Source organism: Oryza brachyantha, chromosome 2 (genome assembly GCF_000231095.2).
Source record: "Oryza brachyantha chromosome 2, ObraRS2, whole genome shotgun sequence".
NCBI lineage: Eukaryota > Viridiplantae > Streptophyta > Magnoliopsida > Poales > Poaceae > Oryza > Oryza brachyantha.
In genome coordinates this window covers 19,067,573-19,084,835 of record NC_023164.2, presented here as the reverse complement: position 1 = coordinate 19,084,835, position 17,263 = coordinate 19,067,573, and the positions used below count along the sequence as shown (strand labels likewise).

Below are 17,263 nucleotides of genomic sequence, written 5' to 3'. Positions count from 1 at the left end.
TTTTTAATGTAAAATTTTAGTACCTTAAGTTATCATAATTTTACACTAAAATTCTTAGTACATCTTTTAAGGATAGTAAAAAAACTCTTCTTTTTAATTTGATAATTTCTTGGCTTTTTGCGTACACGATTCTTAAACAGCTAAATGATGTATTTTTTATAAAAACTTCTACATAGAAATTGATCGACTCTTCTTTCTAAAGTAAACTTTAAACTTTATGATAGTTAACTCCATTGTTTATATCATGAAATAGTTATAAAAGATAATTTTTATCTTCAACTAAAAAAACACAGCTTAACAAGTTGACAGATTCATCATTATTCATTCATATGCCAATGTAAGTTGGGACGCTACATCTACCACATCGCCGCACTAAATCCATGAATCCCGCGCTATCAATGTGCAAGTGCTAAACCACATTGTTTTTATTTTACTATCACTAATTTATGATGAGTGAATATTGGTATTTAACAATAGGTAAGGAAAGCCATTGTTTTATTTTATGTTTTATATAATTGCTAGTACCTCCATCCCATAATAACTTTATTTTTCGTTTATCTATGTCCAACGTTTGACCATTCATTTTATTTGAATTTTTTTAAAAAAACTTTAAAAAAATTAGTCACGTATAAAGTATTATTCATGTTTTATCATCTAGTAAGAATAAAAATATTAATCGTAAAAAAATTTAAATAAGATAAAGAGTCAAAACATTATATTAAAAGACTGTAAAATGATCTTATTTCGGGACAGAGTTAGTACTGTCTTATGAGCTTTGGTTTTGAAATGTGTGGTCCTCGTTTATGGGAACCAAAACTAATGATAGATATGAAGAAGGAAATTTGGTGAACTGCTCTCCGTTCGGCAGCAGTACAAAGAGAGAACTCTCTCGTCGCCAACGTGATCCACATGCGCGCCTTCTGAACTTTTGTAAAGTAATGCATTTGTAAAGTTTAAAATAAGTAAAACTCAATTAATCATACATTAATAGCTCAGCTCATTTTATCAATCTTCTTCTTCATTTTCCTTTGCTCTCTCAAACTCTCAAATAATTAAAACTCACGAAATGAGCTTAGTGTTTTAGACTTTTTTAGGCTCGGAATCACGGGGTTATGATTATCATGTTCTTTTCAACTTATTTATTGGAGTATTGAAAGAATAATAACACTTCTAAAAATGTATTTTCTAAAAAAAACTATCTTCTAATGCTATTTTTAGACAACTTGTTCTAAGCTATCGTTAAGCTTATTTATGGTAATATTGACTATTCCTAAAATTAAGTAATAATTCAATTATCCGTTCAATAATTTGTTTCAAACACTACCAGCTGTTATCACCTTTTGGTTTTGGTCCAAACAAGCGAATAACCCTGTTTTAACTCAGGTATGGTCCGAAATACCAATTTGTGTAAAATTAATAACCCCAAATTTGATAAATGTCCACCGAAACTCAATCTTTTCTCTTCTATTTATGCTTATAAACCAAAATTTAAATTTTCAGCCTTAAATTTAATTTATGATTTTCATCGAAGTTTATTTTACAGTCTTGACTTTTATATTACTAAGAATATGTATATAAATATTTTATTCATAAATTATTTTTTATTTGCAAATATGTCATTTGACTTTTCTTTATGAAAAAACCAAACAATAATCACCCCCTAGCTAGAACTAAGTTCCAAAATTAAAGTTTAGATGGGTTATACCCTCTTGTAACCATCCCATAACTAGTCCCATTAGTTACAAATAGATCTCCAACTTGAGAATGGATAAAATAAACTAGTTACTAGAAGTAAGGGTTAGAAAAGGACAGAACCGAAAAGACCAAGACTCAGACCAAGAAATTCGATCATTAGTTCGGTCCTAGGCAAGGAAAAGACAAATTTAATTTGGTTCATTCGGTTAGCCGACTTGGTTTACCGAAAAGACCATTAACAAAAAATTGTTTAAATACAACCTACAATCTACTAAGTTATTTTCTCATCTTTGCTCTTTTAGGCATGCAACCCAATAAAAGTCTTTACCTTGGCGTTCTTGCAAATTTTTGTTATGAGTTTTGTATTGAAAATTTGTGTGATTTCTCATTTCAGTCATGACCAAGATCGAGACCGAATTGTTAGGTCATTTTTTTTTTCTGTAGACCGATCAATTCTGAGTTTCTAGTGACCTAACTTTAATTTAAGACAGAAGAAGGAGACCAAATTGATTGAAATAATCGAATGATCATCCCTAACTAGAAGTAACTTGCAACTTGGCAAACCTTTTTTTATTAATTACCATATAGGCACATCATGTGATTGTGTAGGCCTAGTGCAAGTCAATGAATGGTCATAAAGCTAGTAAAAAAAATTGCCATTGTTAGCTCCATTGCAATAGCACGGTAAATTATGGATGAAAACAATTACTTTAGTTAGATAATTTAGAAATCACGTTGGGGTTGAATAACCCCGATGAGCAGAGCTAGCTCCATCTTTAGAGTAGCAAATTGTTATATTACCTAGGATTAATTGTCTGAAAATAATTTAATTTAGGAAGGAAAAAACTATATGGATCGCATGCATAACTTCAAAACGACTCACATCAATATGGGAACATCTGTTTAGGATCACATTTAATACATTAATTGGCAACAAATCAATAATCATGCACAAGATCAGATTTCAGGGTGCACAGGGAAGAAGTAGGGAACACGACACAAAGTTCATCTACCGTTGGCACAACATTTAACCATACAACATACAACACACACATGCAACTATGCAAGTATATATGCACTTAACTATAGTCCCTGAGGATCAGCACAATCCTTGTCCTTGCAACCGATCTTCACCGGGGTCTCCTTTTTCACAGTAATAACCACATGGGTTGATGGGATCCCAACCTTCCAGGAAGGCAAGCAAAACACCGACCAGTCACGCTCTCTCTCCGCTTTCGGAGAGGGCTACATGGGCCCACATGCCAGTCCCACGCACTGTCACCTCACTCTCACACATACATCAATACAGCTACACAAACAAAGCTGGAGTACTCCAATTTCTGCGACGAAGAAATAAATCACAACACAAATTCATCCGAAAAATAAATCCTACGCCGTACGCCGTATGGGCCGGGCCTCCTTTGGGAGCCCAGCCAACGAGACGTGGGCCGGAAGGCTTCCATCTAGGCGAAGTTGAGGCGAGAGGTGTAGGTGGCCTTGGGGGTCCAGTTCCTGGGGATGACGTCCTGGGCCGAGAGGGTCTGCTTGGTGGTCAGGGTTGTCAGCCTCACGGAGAAGGGCCCCACCAGTGGGCCCGGCGTAAGGCTCCAGGTGGCCCCCCAGATGTGCTTCATGTCCTGCCACTGTGCCGAGTTTGCCTGCATCCACGACAAGGTTGCAAATTAATCTCTGCGAGTACTTCAGAATGTACCAAGTACTAATGACACATGGAGACGTGAAAGTGTTCGCTAAGAGGATCAGAAATGTTTTGTTTTTAGAATGAAGGGTGTTAGGGTACTGTGTCTGATAATCCAACAAGCAGCGATGCTAATCTGAAAGGGGAAAAAAAGGAAGAAGAAAGAACGATGCTATGCACGGCTGGTGAGATGTGATAGCGGAGTTTATTGCGGAACTTTTGGACCAAAAGCCGAGTGCATGTGTTAGGGCACGTACAAATGTGTTTAATAGCTGACTCTCTTAATCGTCACGTAAGTAAATTTGGTGACATGGAGGAAAGAGAGGAAAAAAGAGAGAAAAGTTGTTGTCATGCATGACAACGACTTAGAGTCGACTCTTGGCATTTATTCAAGGAAACTTTCTTGCATGTAGGTGTATGAAAAGAAAACTAGCGTAATAAAAATATTTTATTGAATTAATATAGAAATCATACTTGACTCTATCTTTGTATGTATCATTATGAAATAGACTCTTGTTACTGGCGTGACTTAGGATAAAGCCACAATAAGCTTTACCATTGAACATGCCCTTATCTTAATATCTTTAGTGGTTATATGTTAAAAGGAGCAGCGTAATTAGGCGAGGAGGGGACAACCAGGCAACGTGTTTTGGGCTGTCAACTCAAATGCCACCCATGGCTGATAAATAGATATAATGGATAGCAGGAAGGAACTAGAATTTGCTAAAATATAGGGCTGAAATAGTATATTTTACATAAGTTTGTCTTTTATATTTTCTATTATATTTTTTAAAAACTTTTAAGTGTAATTTTAATGAATATTTTGTTCCCGGAGTAGTGCTATAGCCTAATCTATCCAACTCCTAGTACTGAGATACATAATGTTACATATATTCACGGTGTAAGTTTGTATTCCAATCTCACGTGGATTTAGATTTTTACAAGCATTTTTAGTGTAAAAAGTGTAGTATCTTTAAGATACTAAAATTCTTGTTATCTTGAGATACTTTTCAAGAATGATAAAAAAAACCCCATTTTGTTTGTAAATATTTAGTTTGGCTTTTTTCCATAGAAAGACAAACAATCAAACCCTACTGACTACTGTTACCGTGCAGTTTAAGAGTGGTAATATCTGCCTGGGCTCTGGCTGCAATAATGGTTTACTCGCAAGAGGACTAACTGCAAAAATTGCTCTAGACTCTAGAGTTCTTTTAGCCAATCGGTCTAGTTTCTTTTAGCGTGGCGCAGTTCTGTGAACATGTGATTCTAGAACCATAGATTGTTGCCCCAGGAACAAAAGGGAAGCAATGGGCAAAGGGCCTAGATGCAGGCATGCAGCCCCCATGCTGCCTTGTTCATCCAGGAAATCATCAGCCATGTCCCCCAATCACTGACTCACATGCCTGGATGCCCTGAAAGCAGAGCACTGCACCATACTAGCTACTATATGATATATCCCCCAATGTACACCATTTCCCCATTCTATCAGGTAAGCACACCACTATTCTATTATAATTGCAGTTGAGTAGGAGTTGAGTGCATGCAAGCGAGCAACAGTTGGGAATGCAAACAACAGAAAGCTGCATTGCAGCCAAGCCCTGAAATTGATGACGGCAATCGAGTTGGAACATTTTATTTTACCTGTTTTAGCTGCATGGATCCAATGTCGCCGTCGCCGTCCTCGAACTCCACGAGAAGCGAGAGCCAGAAGCTCGTCGAGCCCTCGTTCACGTGGAAGGCAATGTTCTTCCCCCCGTACTTGCACGCCGTCCTGAAAACGACGACGCACTCGTGAGCAGCTAAAATCGTAAAAACTGTTTCGTCGCATCCATTGAATATTGACAAAGTTTAAACTCTCTGCAGCTGCCGGCTAGTATTGGGTTTCGTTTCTATTTATACTTATAAGTTCAAATTAAAATATTTTAAATATAAAATTGCTTTTTTATTTTTGTTATTATAGATTATTTTATCGTCTTTATTTTATAATTGCTAAGAACACATAAATGTTTTATTATTAGCATTTTTTTGTGAATTTCCATTTCGGTTTTTTTCTAAATAATCAAACGGTGGCCACTTACTTTCTTCAGGCCAGGGTATCCAGATTCCAAACTAGCAAGGAATGCAGTCGATCTTTAGTTTCCCTCTACGACCCTAGCAACGTTTAGAATCATTTCCCAAATGGAGAGAAGGCATGGATGACCACACCGGGTGGGAAGTCGTGACAAGAGGGGTTTTGCGTTGCATGGCGCCTCCAAGATCCAACACTCGAACAGTCCAACTACTGCAAGCGCAGAGGCATGTGTACCGCACGGTCCCTCTCTGTACTAGTACTTGCCCTAGTTCAGATCTGACACTGTTTTTCTTCTCATTTATGCCTCGGCATTTTTAACCTTGGCCTCTACTCTAATTAATTAAGCATGACGTACCATTGTCGGCCGGGAAAAAAAATACAGCGGTAGCTGCAGGAACGTACTTTTTCGACAGAGTTTCAAGTGGCTTTCTTTTTAGTTCCAAGTGGCTGCGTCTCCAGTAAACGGATCAGGCATACCAACAACGGCAACGTACGGACCACGACGTACGCCGCCGTGCTGGATCTGCTTCCGCTCGATCGTTATAGGTACGTGTAGGATCGGAGTACTACGGTAAGCTGATCGAGTAATTAAATCTAGCTGCGCACCTGCGGTACACCACCGAGATCTCGCCTCGGTTCTGCAGCTGCCCGCCGTGGCCGGCCACCGCCAGCCTGGCGAAGGCGGCGCCGCTGAGGTCGAAGTGCGTGCGGCCGAACGCGCAGACGCCGCCGGGGCACTCGTCGGTGACGATGACTGTCACGGCGCGGCGGGAGCAGATGCCGGCGTCGAGGCACCGCACCTTGTAGCAGGCGCCGCACCCCTCCCCGCCCTTGAACAGCACCGGGCTCACCGCGCCCACCCGCGCCTTCATCGGCACCACGTCCACCAGCGTCCCGTACCCGCACGCGCCGCCTGCGAAAGAAAAATAAAAGAGCACGTTTAGACACACACACGTGTGCAGGTTCGGTTTACTACTACTACTTTCTACTCTGAAAGTCTGAATTTGCTCGAGAGTTACAGCTAGCTTAATTGCCCTGTACTCCTACTAGAAGTTTACAGCCGACCGGTCCCATAGACAGGGAGGGACGGCATGCATGCTTGCATGGACACGCAATGAACAGTTCGTTAATTTGGGCCATAGTGCCAGGTACTAGAAAACGGGAGGAAAAAGTTTACACATGGAAACATCTATCATGGACTCATGGTGGGCATGCACTGGTGACTCGGATCTGGCGAACATTTGTGTGGAGGAGCTGAGGTGTGAGCGGGCGAGTGGCTGCATAACGGACAGGGAGGTCAGTAACTTTGTGAAGATGCGTTCATCGTAAGGCGAGGCCTGAACGCCTGATGGCACGAACCCTCGTGGTAAAAGAGAACAAACCTAACGTAAGTCCAGTATTTTGTCAGGTCTCAGGTGTGCACTTTATGCAGTTCGTCCATGATAACAAACGGTGCAAATTTTGACGTGCAAGTTAGTTTCTCCCGATCCGTACACCCACTTACCTGTTACCTGTTTGCTTCTGTCCGGCGCAAAATATACCGGCAGTGTCGGTGGGATTAATTCAGCTCTTTTGTCCTCTGTTTTGTGTGTTGGTTCCTAGTCGTAAATCCGGCAAAGTTAAAGGACCCGACACAGTGGCACGACCTAGCTAGGCTCCACGCTCGTGTGCCGGCCATTATCTTTCACGCACGCGAATCTTAAAGTCTTTGGACGCACCTGTCCTCGCGTGACACCAGTGCGGGAATGCACGTAGGCCCGGCGAAATTCCGTGCCAACTACCGAGCTAGAGGCGCCAAAAATGTGCCAACGGCTATAAGGATTTTTCTTATGAAGAAAAATTGCAGCCGTAGGATGTCAACGAAGGTTAATTACCAACCTTTGATCAGCCAACATTTTTTCGATCGGTTAGTGTAATCAACGTACTCACTCCAATTTAATATTTTTTCTTGTTTTAGACAATAACATGGTTTTCTAAATTTATCTTTGGCCATATTTTTTATTAAAATTTATATACGTGATGTACAAGTAATTTCAAACTACATATTAAAAGTTATTTTAAAAATTTAAATTACACTCTTATTCAAAATAATAAGAATTATGGAATTTTTTATTCGAAATAATAAAGAATTATGAAATGCAAGGGTAGAAAATAACGAAATCCCTGTGTATCAAACGCAGCGCGCAATGCGTGCTTTCTCCAAAAATGCAGTCAGGCGACCGACCGAGGCCGCCATAGTTGAAGACTCAAGCTTTTGCGAAAGGTAAATTAAGCTTACCTACTACTCTCTCTCTCTCTCTCTCTCTCTCTTGGCAGGAAATGGCTGAGGTTAAATAATTACGTCACATAGCTGCAGTGTTTAATTAAGTGGTAGGAGCTAGTGCTCACCATCGCTGCCGTCGCCATCCGCGCTTCCGTACCAGGTGGCCGTGGCCGGGTGCCACTCCGGGTCGACCACCCTGTGCGCCGCCCCAGCCTCGCCGGAGTCGAAGAAGAACGAAGCACAAAGGAGAGAGACGAAGAGCACAGAGCGTATCAACATGGGAGCAAACGAGCGCAGGGAGAACGCTGCCATAGCGAAGAGCTGAGCAGCTGTACTGTCGCTACTGCCGTCTTGTATGCAGGAGCAGCTCACTTCACTCTCCCTGTGGTGTGGTCGCTTTTAAGCCTTCCAGAAGCCCCAGTCCCCGAAGCTCTCGGGGAGAGAGAGAGAGAGAGAGAGAGAGAGAGAGAGCTCAGGATAGCAGCTAGAGCTCTCTGAACAAATGTCATGAAAGATTAAAAGGGACACTGGGGAATGGGGATGCACGGGCCAGAGTACACTAGGGTGGTGGCTGGATTTATAATGTGTGGACAACGGTAGAAAAAAGTTGGTGATGGCACGCAGTATTTGTAGTACATGCTAGTAACATGCATGCAGGACTAGTGCTCGATCGACCTGGGTAACCCCAGCCGTCCGTTTTCTCGGTTGCTGCCATAATGGGGGTGAGCTTGACTTTTGCCACATGATTGGTCGTGGGCTTGCTTATTGTCGTACACGATAATTAATCCCACTGCTGATACTACTATATGTTTTGAGTTCTTTACGTGTAAAGTTGCACGCTGGTAACTGGGTCTGTTAATCAGTAGCAGACATATATTTCTAGCTCTGGATTTCCATGTAGTAGTATACAACGTCCAGCTATTTGGCACATATTTGTCTAACCATCCAAGGTTTGTTCGCTTATTTCTATTTATTTACATCGTTGTCCTTGAGAATTTGTATCATAAACCTTAACCAGGACCCGTAACAAAATATAGCTCAGGCTTCATCGTTTGCCTTTGCTGAGATTGTGCTATAGCCGCCTGCTACACTCCTATGAGCTGTTTAACTAGTTGCAGGGATGTAGCTGCGGGAGCCAAGGCAGCGGATCTGGCCATTTGTGATTTGTGTACGCTCCCCAGAAACGTAACTCGACAGGCTTGATCGATCACCATGAACACCAAATTAAATAACCCGCATATATGGATCTCCCCCCCCCCCCCTGCCCCCCCGCCGCCCCCCCCCCGCGTAAGCATGCCAGCGGGTCGATCGATCTACTTCCTCGGTCTTCACTATCTCAGGCTCTCAGAATTCAGCGAGGCAATGACCAAGGAGTGGCACCAATGCCGCGCGCCGCGCGTGAAGATGGTACGGTGGGGACGGAATGGACGCCACGGTCGTTGTACGCGCCGAAGCCGGAAGGCCCGGAATGCCGGGATACGGCCGCCAGAGCCGCGCTGTGTTCATCCCCCTCCTGTCCCCCTCTCGAGGTCGCCATGTGCCCGCGCGCGGCACGCACCGATCCGGCCGCGCGCCGCCCGCGACCACGAGGGTACGTACGAGTACGACACCGTGTGCGTGCGCGCATCCGTCGCTCGCGCTCGGATCGCGAGAGATCGTCGCCGTCTCGCGTGCTGCTGCTACTCCTCGCCTCGGTTCGCCGGGTGGATTCACCGTTGCGGCTTTGCGGCACCGGGCCGTACGTACTACCTGGGGACTGGAGAGAGAGGGCCGCGGGGTAGCGGACCAAAGGTACATTTGCCTCCGTAAATTAATCGTTGGTCTGTTTGCTTGTTACTCCAGTTCCAGTTGGATGGCTGTCACCGTGTTAGGCTACTTGTTGGGGTCCGAACAGTGTATATTGCCACTACACTGTGATCTGACCTACATGTTTGGTTCCTTTCTCCAAAATTTCATCAGTGATTAGATCTTACGGGCTACTTTAATTTGTATATTGCCTGCATTTTGTTGGCTTTATAGGATAAGATTCTTGCGATCACCTTGGGGTCAAGGCAGTTGATTTCCTATTTTTTTAAGTCGTATGATGAGCCGTGCATGCAGCATGCGTTAGGTGGGTTGATTTATCGTCCCATTGATTTCGACTATCACGCTTTAGCATTGCTGAAGACTAGCCTGGTTGTTACCTTGTGTGTGGCGCACAAACAGACAGGATCTCACTATTGTGATCTGTAATCTAATCGAAGCACCACGTGTTCACTGGGACCAGGGCTATAAATTTCGCTTGGAAGCCAGCGGTTCATTCAGTCCGAACAAAAACGTTAAAGTACTGCTCCAGTATAAACTATTCACAATTACGCAGATGGCGGTTACTGCTAACCTGCTGTCAGAGTTTCCAAAGTTAGTGAACCTCCAAAAGGTCCCAAGCCAGCACAGCGAAGGTCCAACCCTTCCATGGTCCACATCATTAAGGGCTCATCTCAGTGCTCCACGACGAGCTGCCCCATTACCTCTGCATGGGTTAATCCATGGTTGCAGAGTTCGGAGGTAGGCGTAAATTTTGGGTAGCGTTGCTGCTTGAGTAGTTGAGCGGCCACTGCGGTATGTACAGGCGTACATATTTCCGTACTTAAACTGTCAAGTGTGTTAATTAAGTTAAGATAATCCACTGTAGATTGCTTAGAGTAGACGCTGCCCAGTACGGACCCATGGACCCATCCTACAGTACGCTACTCGATATGCAGCATATGCTCCACCAAGTTCTTTCCTTTCTCTCTTTCCGGGCTGTTAGGCTCGATCGAATCGATGATCACCTGACTCCACGTGAAACCGAATAATGTACTAGTATTACCATCCCAAGAAATGAAAAAGAGAACAGAATAATGTAGTACAGTTACGAGCCGTTAGAGCAGATCGCGTTTTGTTGTTTTTCCCCGGTGATGTGAAAACGAGAAACCACGAGCCGGTGACAAAGGGGTTGTTTAGTTTACAAATTTTTTTTCAAAAACATCACATCAAAACTTTAAACACATTTAAAGTATTAAACTTAATCTAATTACAAAATAAATTTTAGATTCCGCCTGAAAAGCTAATTAATCTGTTATTAACACATGTTGGTTACTGTAGCACTTATGGCTAATTACGTTCTAATTAAACTCAAAAGATTTATCTTACTATTTCCTCTATAACTATATAATTAGTTTTAATATTTATATATATTTAATACTTTATTTAGATATTCAAAAATTCAATGTGTTTTTAGGAACTAGATGAGGCCAAAGTTATGCATTTTGTTCTTCGCGCGCCTAACCGAAAGCGCGGCGGCGCCTCTGGTCTGGTGTGAATCCTGATACGTACTGCTAGTCGGGCCGTGCAGGCATCCGGCGAGAGGTCAAAGACGAGACAGGGGTTAGTTGGGTTGGGGTTCGTGCCTTTGGTAGGCGGGAAAGAGCGGCGGTGACGGAGCCGGACGGGAACAGCAGCTTTACGCTTGCGCGCCCCGTGTTATGATGGGTGCCGGATCGTTGTTTATGATGGGTGTGCCGGATCAGTGTGGCGTGGCAGGGAGACCGGCTGGGCTTTCCCTATTCAAGGGAAAAGTCGTGATCTTCTGGGCGCGTTCACTTTTGTATACAAGGACTCTACAAGGATACGCACCAAAAAAGGAAAGGAACAACGACACAAAAAGGAATGTCCCACAGCCCACATTGGCCCTGCGAGCGTTTGGGGCTGGGCTTCCTTTTGAGTTATAAAATGAAGTCTATTGGGCTAAATACGGCCATTAACTGATATGGATGTGTCGAAAACTTGTTGGCAGCGGAACTAGACTTGAGTGATTGGGCCTGAATGCACTTTTGCGGGCTGGATTCTCGAAAAGGATATGTGTGACGGTGTGACTCCGCATGGGCCAAATTTATCTCTTGTTCGTATAAAACATTACACACAAGTGCAAAACTGCGAATGAACTGCTACTTGATCAGTTCATCTGCGTGGCACCTGCACGGAGATGCTCGCGGAGCACGGCTAGTACATCTGCGAAGTTCACGACTCCGGTTAGGGCGCCGCTGACCTCGTCGACAACCCAGACGTACCCGACTCGGTGCGCCAGAGCCTGCGCCATGACTGCCACTAGCGAGCTCCCAGCATGGCACGCGGCCACGTCCTCCGTCGACCGCCACCTGAAGCTTCCCGAAGAGGCCCTCCTTGCGCGCCGCGCATGACCCAAAGGTGAATCCTCGTCCGACGATGCCGACGGGGTAGACGATGGGGATAACGACAGAGAGGCAGCGTCCGCTGTGTCCATGAGGTCGGCCATGGCGTCCAGTCCCCTGTACTTGAGCTGCGCCCGGATTGAGCGAAGCAAGAACTCTGGCGGAGACAATGAGCAGTCTATGTATGTCATGACGTCGCCGGCAGAGAGCGCGGCGAAGGCCGCAGACAATGAATCGACGTCGCACGAGCCGAGAACTCCGGGAAAAATCTCGCCGACCAGGGCGTCTTCGTCGGCGACGATGGCCACGGCTGTGCCGTCTGCGATGGATCTCCGCAGAAGCGGGATAGCGTCGAGTGCGTCGTCGTCGGCATGGACGGCGCGCACGTCCTGGCGGACGAGACCGAGGGAGGCGACGGTGAGCGCCGCGACGGGGGAGAAGAGGGAGATGGAGTAGCTGAAGAGGTGGCGGACGATGTCTTCCCGCGTCAGCACGCAGTAGTGAGCGGCGCCGCCGTTGGCAGGGGAGCAGCCGGAGACGAGGTGGTGCTTCCTGCTGGCGCGCGCGTGGAGCGGGACGACCAGGCTTTGGGAGCCGTTGCTCAGCAAAGCGTCAATGGCGTCGAGCAGGCTGCAAAGTTGAACCAGAACACAGTTCAATACTTCAATTCCCTTTGTGCGTCGTAGATTTCCACGGTTAAGAGCAACAGTTCGAAACCAGAGAGGAATCACCAGCGACGGCGCCGGCTGTCACGCGCGCACTATACGTACCTCGTCTGCGAGTCGACTCGGAACGCGGCGCCGTGATCGCCTCCAGCCGCGGCCGCCGCGAGCGCGGACACGGGCCGGCCGATCGCTGCCGCGGGGTCGGTGAGGTTGTCCGCGTCGCCGCACACATAGCAGAGCACGTCCGCGATGCTGACCTTGGTGACGCACCCGGCGGGGGTCTTCTTCCCGCGGGAGTTGATCTCCGCATCGACGAACACGAAGGGGTCGGCGCCGGCAGTGGCACGGAGCGCCGCAAGGACGACCGCGACGGGAGTGGACGGCGGCATAACGCGCACCGGCGGCTTGCCGATGCAGAGGTCGGAGACGACGTGGGATAGTAGGCTCGCCGCCATGCACGCGCCGATCGATAACTGCACCTAGTACACTCCTTGAGCGCAAATGGGTGGACGTGTCGGAGAGGGTAGTATATTTCAGTGAACACGGTACTTTATAAGTGGCGATGAGCAGCTGACGCGAAGATGTGGTGTGCCCTGAGCTATAATTTTGCAGCGATGTTTGGAAATTGGAGCGCAAATATTTTTAGCCAGCAATAGTAGCCGCGCCGTTGCATGTGGAGTAACAGTTTTCCCAGCTACTGAGTCGGTTTGTATCTGTACGGAAGAAGGGGGTAGGAAGCCTGATCTACAGCCAGTGAGTGAGTCAGCCACGGCCACGAAGGTCCATGGAAGGTGATAAGCACGCCAAACAGAGCATACGACGGCATCTTGCGGCTCCATCATGCATCATCTCCTCGTCGCGTAGCGATACGGCCCCAACCGCCGCCATGTGATCTGCCATCGTCCGTCTCGATAGGTACGGCGCGTCGGCGGGCGTGACAACAGATGTGTTCTTTTTCTTTACTCAGATAATAGCTGTATTTTGGCACGGCAGGTCGACGTGTTCGTCTTCAAAAACCACGGGCTATAATAATGAGCTTTTTATCGTTCTTAAAAGATACTTATTTTTTAATGAAAAAGTTTAGTATCTTGAATTCAGTACACCATAAGGTAATAAAATTTCACGCAAAATTTTTAGTATCTTAAGATATTTCTCAAATATACTAAAAAGCCATATAGTAATAGTATCTCTATCAAAGAAAATAATACTTTATTTTTAATCTCCTTTACATATATAGATACTATAATATTATTCACTTTTTAATCCTACTTTCCAAAATGTAATCCATATATCTATAATTTACCAAACTTTAGTATAATTGCTCAAAAATAAAGAGTTGGTAAGACAAACGAGAGGGAGCTAGAAGTAAACTATTTTTTTCTTCTGAAAAGCTGTTCACGGGCTGTGCTTCTGCCTGTTCTGGAAAAGAATTGGCCTCTAATTATGTATGCTACTCTCTTCACGCTAAAATATACAAAATATAAGTATTTGTATGTTTTTTTTGTTTTGTAATATAAGCATATTAATTCTTTCTCTTATCCCAACTACCTCTACAATCATATATTTCCCATTTATTAATAAGAATTATAGTCTTTTTCATCGTAATCTTTACTAAGGGCTTATTCGGTCTGAATGTCCATATGAGTAGAAAAATGGAGAAATAGAAATACATAAACAAACAATAACACTCATGTAAATTATTTATTGAGAATCCAAAACATTTAGTTTTCCTTCGAACAGCCCTAAACTACGGATGTTTATATTTGCGTTTGAGATTTGGTTGCTAGTGGGACGTACGGGGACAGGGCGCATCTTTCTCTGACTTCGGCATCGCGTCCGTCGTGGCTGCTGATCAGGTGATGAGTCCAACCATGTGCGTCTTTCTTGCGTCCGCTCGCGTGTACATGGTAAGGAAAGGCAAATTGAACATGTATTGGTCCCATGTATGCGACAGCAGAGATGCTGAATGGTGAGACCGTTTACGAATTATCATACCACCATTTACGAATTACGAGACTAGCCATGACGACACTTGTGTGACCATTTTGTGTGCTTTGATCTCATACGGTTAAGTCGAGACTTGACAGCGGTGTATTGATAAACCAGTGCTAAACTGTTAGGGGTGATTGGTGGGTGTTTGGTAAAAAAAATGATATATTTACAAACGAAAAATAATTTGGATATAAAAAGTTTATATACGTATTCTTAGATATTTAAAAGCCAAAATTGAACAATAAACTTCCGTGAAAAACCCTAAAATCAACTTTAAATTTAAGGTTAAAAATTTAAATTTTGGCTTATAAGTATAACTAGCATGGTGGCCCGCACATAATGTGCGGTTAGCATCATTATATAGAGTATCTTATCTTGATAATAGTAAATTTAATTGTTAAATCGAAATTATTTTTTTCTAAATTTATTTTTACATCGAACATTATTTATCTATATTCTAAATTGTACTTTATATAAACTCTTTTATGGATAATAATTAATTCAAATTTTAAATACTTCTAAATTGTATTTACATGTAGACTCTTTCTATTAATTTTACTTTTTAACCGGAATTTTAGCTGTTTTCAAATTATATTTATAGATGGTCCCTTCCCTTAATATCAATTATTTTAAAATTTTTAATCCAAAATTTGGGTTTTTTTCTAAATTATATTTACATATGGACTCTTTTTTTTATTTTATTTTAATTCCAAAATTGTATTTCTAATTAGATTCTAGATGTTTCTAAATTGTATTTATAGATGGTCTTTTTTCTTAGTATCAATTATTTTAAAATTTTTAATCGAAAATTTGGATCTTTAGACCGTATGATCTAGATATATTATGATATAACGGTGTTTTTTTTAATATATAGATTGTGTTCTTGGAAACCAATTGTAGCACCATATCATCAGACTAATCACATTCGTACGTCGTTGATCCATGGCTGAAACATATCTAATTACGGTACTAATTATTTTCATTGTCCGACTGATACTTTCTTTTTCATTGTGCGATCGATACGTGCCTGATCTGATTGAGACGTACCCGTTTGTGACATGTACTTGGTAAAAATTATATTGATCGTTTCTTTATTCCAAAAGATTCGATTGAGGCGTGATATTTTCCCTGCTTGTCCGATTGATCTTTTATTTTTTTTCTTTTATTTTTCTCTGATTAATCACAGAATTTTTATCCCATAGGAAGCAACGTGAAGCTTTCTTTTCCTGTTACTTTATATATATATATAATATAATAGATAAGAAAAAAGATGGGATGCTAATATATGGTTTAGATATCTCCCTCTTTGGTAACAATATATCTTGCCTTTCAGTTCTTTTGAGCTAAATGATCATATGTACTTTTAGGCCGCATAGCTGAATGATTTAGGGTAATTATATGAGAGTAACTAAATGAATTAACCATCATTTGTACATTTTTTGTAAAAAAAAATAGGGGCGTGAGTGGTGATGCCATTTACTACCTGCTCCCTATTTTTTAGAAAAAAAAATTGAACATTGTGGACTCTATCAAGCACGCACCAACTATTTTGTCTGAAGAGAAAAAAAAAAGATAATGTAGGACCAAATGCCCCGACAATGCCGGTAACAAATCTGTTTCTATTTTATAGAGTATAATGTTTAAAATTTTAGACTCGGCGTTTGACCATAAGTCTCACTTAAAAAATAGTTTGAGTGTTCAGGAATATATGTTGTGTCTAAAATACTTGTAAAGACAAAATAAGTCACAGCAAAATAAATGGTATTTTTCAAGAAAACAAATAAAATAAATAGTCAAATTTGTGTCCAAAGTTAAAGTATCGTTCATTTAGAAATGGATGAGTATATGCAACAATTCAGAGATGACATATGTTGAAAATGATGGTAATAATATGTTAATGATATTTTTTAATTAAAATCATGTTGTAACATGTCACATGGGTAATATCATAATAAAAGTTCAAAAGATTTAAAATAGTTATATATAGAGAGAAACGTTTTAACAAAAGTCGCAACGTTTAGGAGGTCAAGAAGCATATCACCGTTCCGTTCCATTACGTTCCATTTGAAGGAAACCACCATGCCCATGGCCCCTATTCAGTTCAGCTAAAACTGATAAGCCATAAAAAATGCATAAAAGTAATTTATAGGCAAATCTTTTAATATTTATTAGCTGATAAGCCAATGAGCAGGAGTAGACAATGACAGCTGTGCGATTTACAGTAACGTTTTATGTAATTCATTAAACTCCATCGTTGTTTTGCGATTTAACCAGGCTTGTTAAAATCTTGCCACATATTTTTAGAAAGAAATATATGAATTTTATACTGTTAGGTTCACTCGAAGATTCGTATAGGCACACAGTTTGAAAAAGTTGAATTCACTCTAAGATTCGTGCAGTAGGGACGGAGCTATATCAGGGGAGACAGGTGTCCAATAACCTGTTCCAGAAATTTCTTTAGTTCTAGCTTATCTTTTTTCGTCGTATATACATCCTCTTCCTCCCTCTCGGTCCAAACTCAGATCCTCGTAGCTATCTAAACTTAATTTAAATCATTAAAAAGCAAACGAGTGATATCTTTGTCTATTTTGTTTTAACCCCGTCAATACGCACAGCCACACGAATAGAAGGCCAGTGGTTCGCAATGGGAACTCTGGTGTCTGGTTCAAAGAC

The 17,263-nt window shown here is 42.6% G+C and overlaps 2 protein-coding genes across 2 annotated transcripts; both read right to left on the bottom strand.

Moving 5' to 3' along the window:
• Positions 1 to 2,591: 2,591 nt before the first annotated feature.
• LOC102721903 (expansin-B16) lies at positions 2,592 to 8,259 on the bottom strand. The gene is made up of 4 exons (XM_040520900.1): positions 7,851 to 8,259; positions 6,069 to 6,375; positions 5,033 to 5,162; positions 2,592 to 3,353 (listed from the first exon to the last, which is right to left on the bottom strand). Exons 1-4 carry the CDS (start codon positions 8,035 to 8,037, stop codon positions 3,159 to 3,161), a joined length of 819 nt encoding a protein of 272 aa, XP_040376834.1. The 5' UTR covers positions 8,038 to 8,259; the 3' UTR covers positions 2,592 to 3,158.
• A 3,375-nt stretch (positions 8,260 to 11,634) lies between these two features.
• On the bottom strand, positions 11,635 to 13,053 carry LOC102721620 (CBS domain-containing protein CBSX5-like). Its single transcript, XM_015833645.1, has 2 exons — positions 12,704 to 13,053; positions 11,635 to 12,563 (listed from the first exon to the last, which is right to left on the bottom strand). The coding sequence occupies exons 1-2, from the start codon at positions 13,051 to 13,053 to the stop codon at positions 11,699 to 11,701; spliced, it is 1,215 nt and encodes a 404-aa protein (XP_015689131.1). The 3' UTR covers positions 11,635 to 11,698.
• Between the last annotated feature and the right edge of the window lie 4,210 nt (positions 13,054 to 17,263).

Bases quoted from the DNA above. Each gene is read 5' to 3' on its own strand.
- LOC102721903 (XM_040520900.1), bottom strand. From the start codon at position 8,037: ATGGCAGCGTTCTCCCTGCGCTCGTTTGCTCCCATGTTGATACGCTCT. The intron at 6,376-7,850 runs GTGAGCACTAGC...TTTCTTTCGCAG, and splicing joins GGATGGCGACGGCAGCGATG to GCGGCGCGTGCGGGTACGGG. The intron at 5,163-6,068 runs GTGCGCAGCTAG...CGTCGTTTTCAG, and splicing joins ATCTCGGTGGTGTACCGCAG to GACGGCGTGCAAGTACGGGG.
- LOC102721620 (XM_015833645.1), bottom strand. From the start codon at position 13,053: ATGGCGGCGAGCCTACTATCCCACGTCGTCTCCGACCTCTGCATCGGC. The intron at 12,564-12,703 runs GTACGTATAGTG...TCAACTTTGCAG, and splicing joins CGAGTCGACTCGCAGACGAG to CCTGCTCGACGCCATTGACG.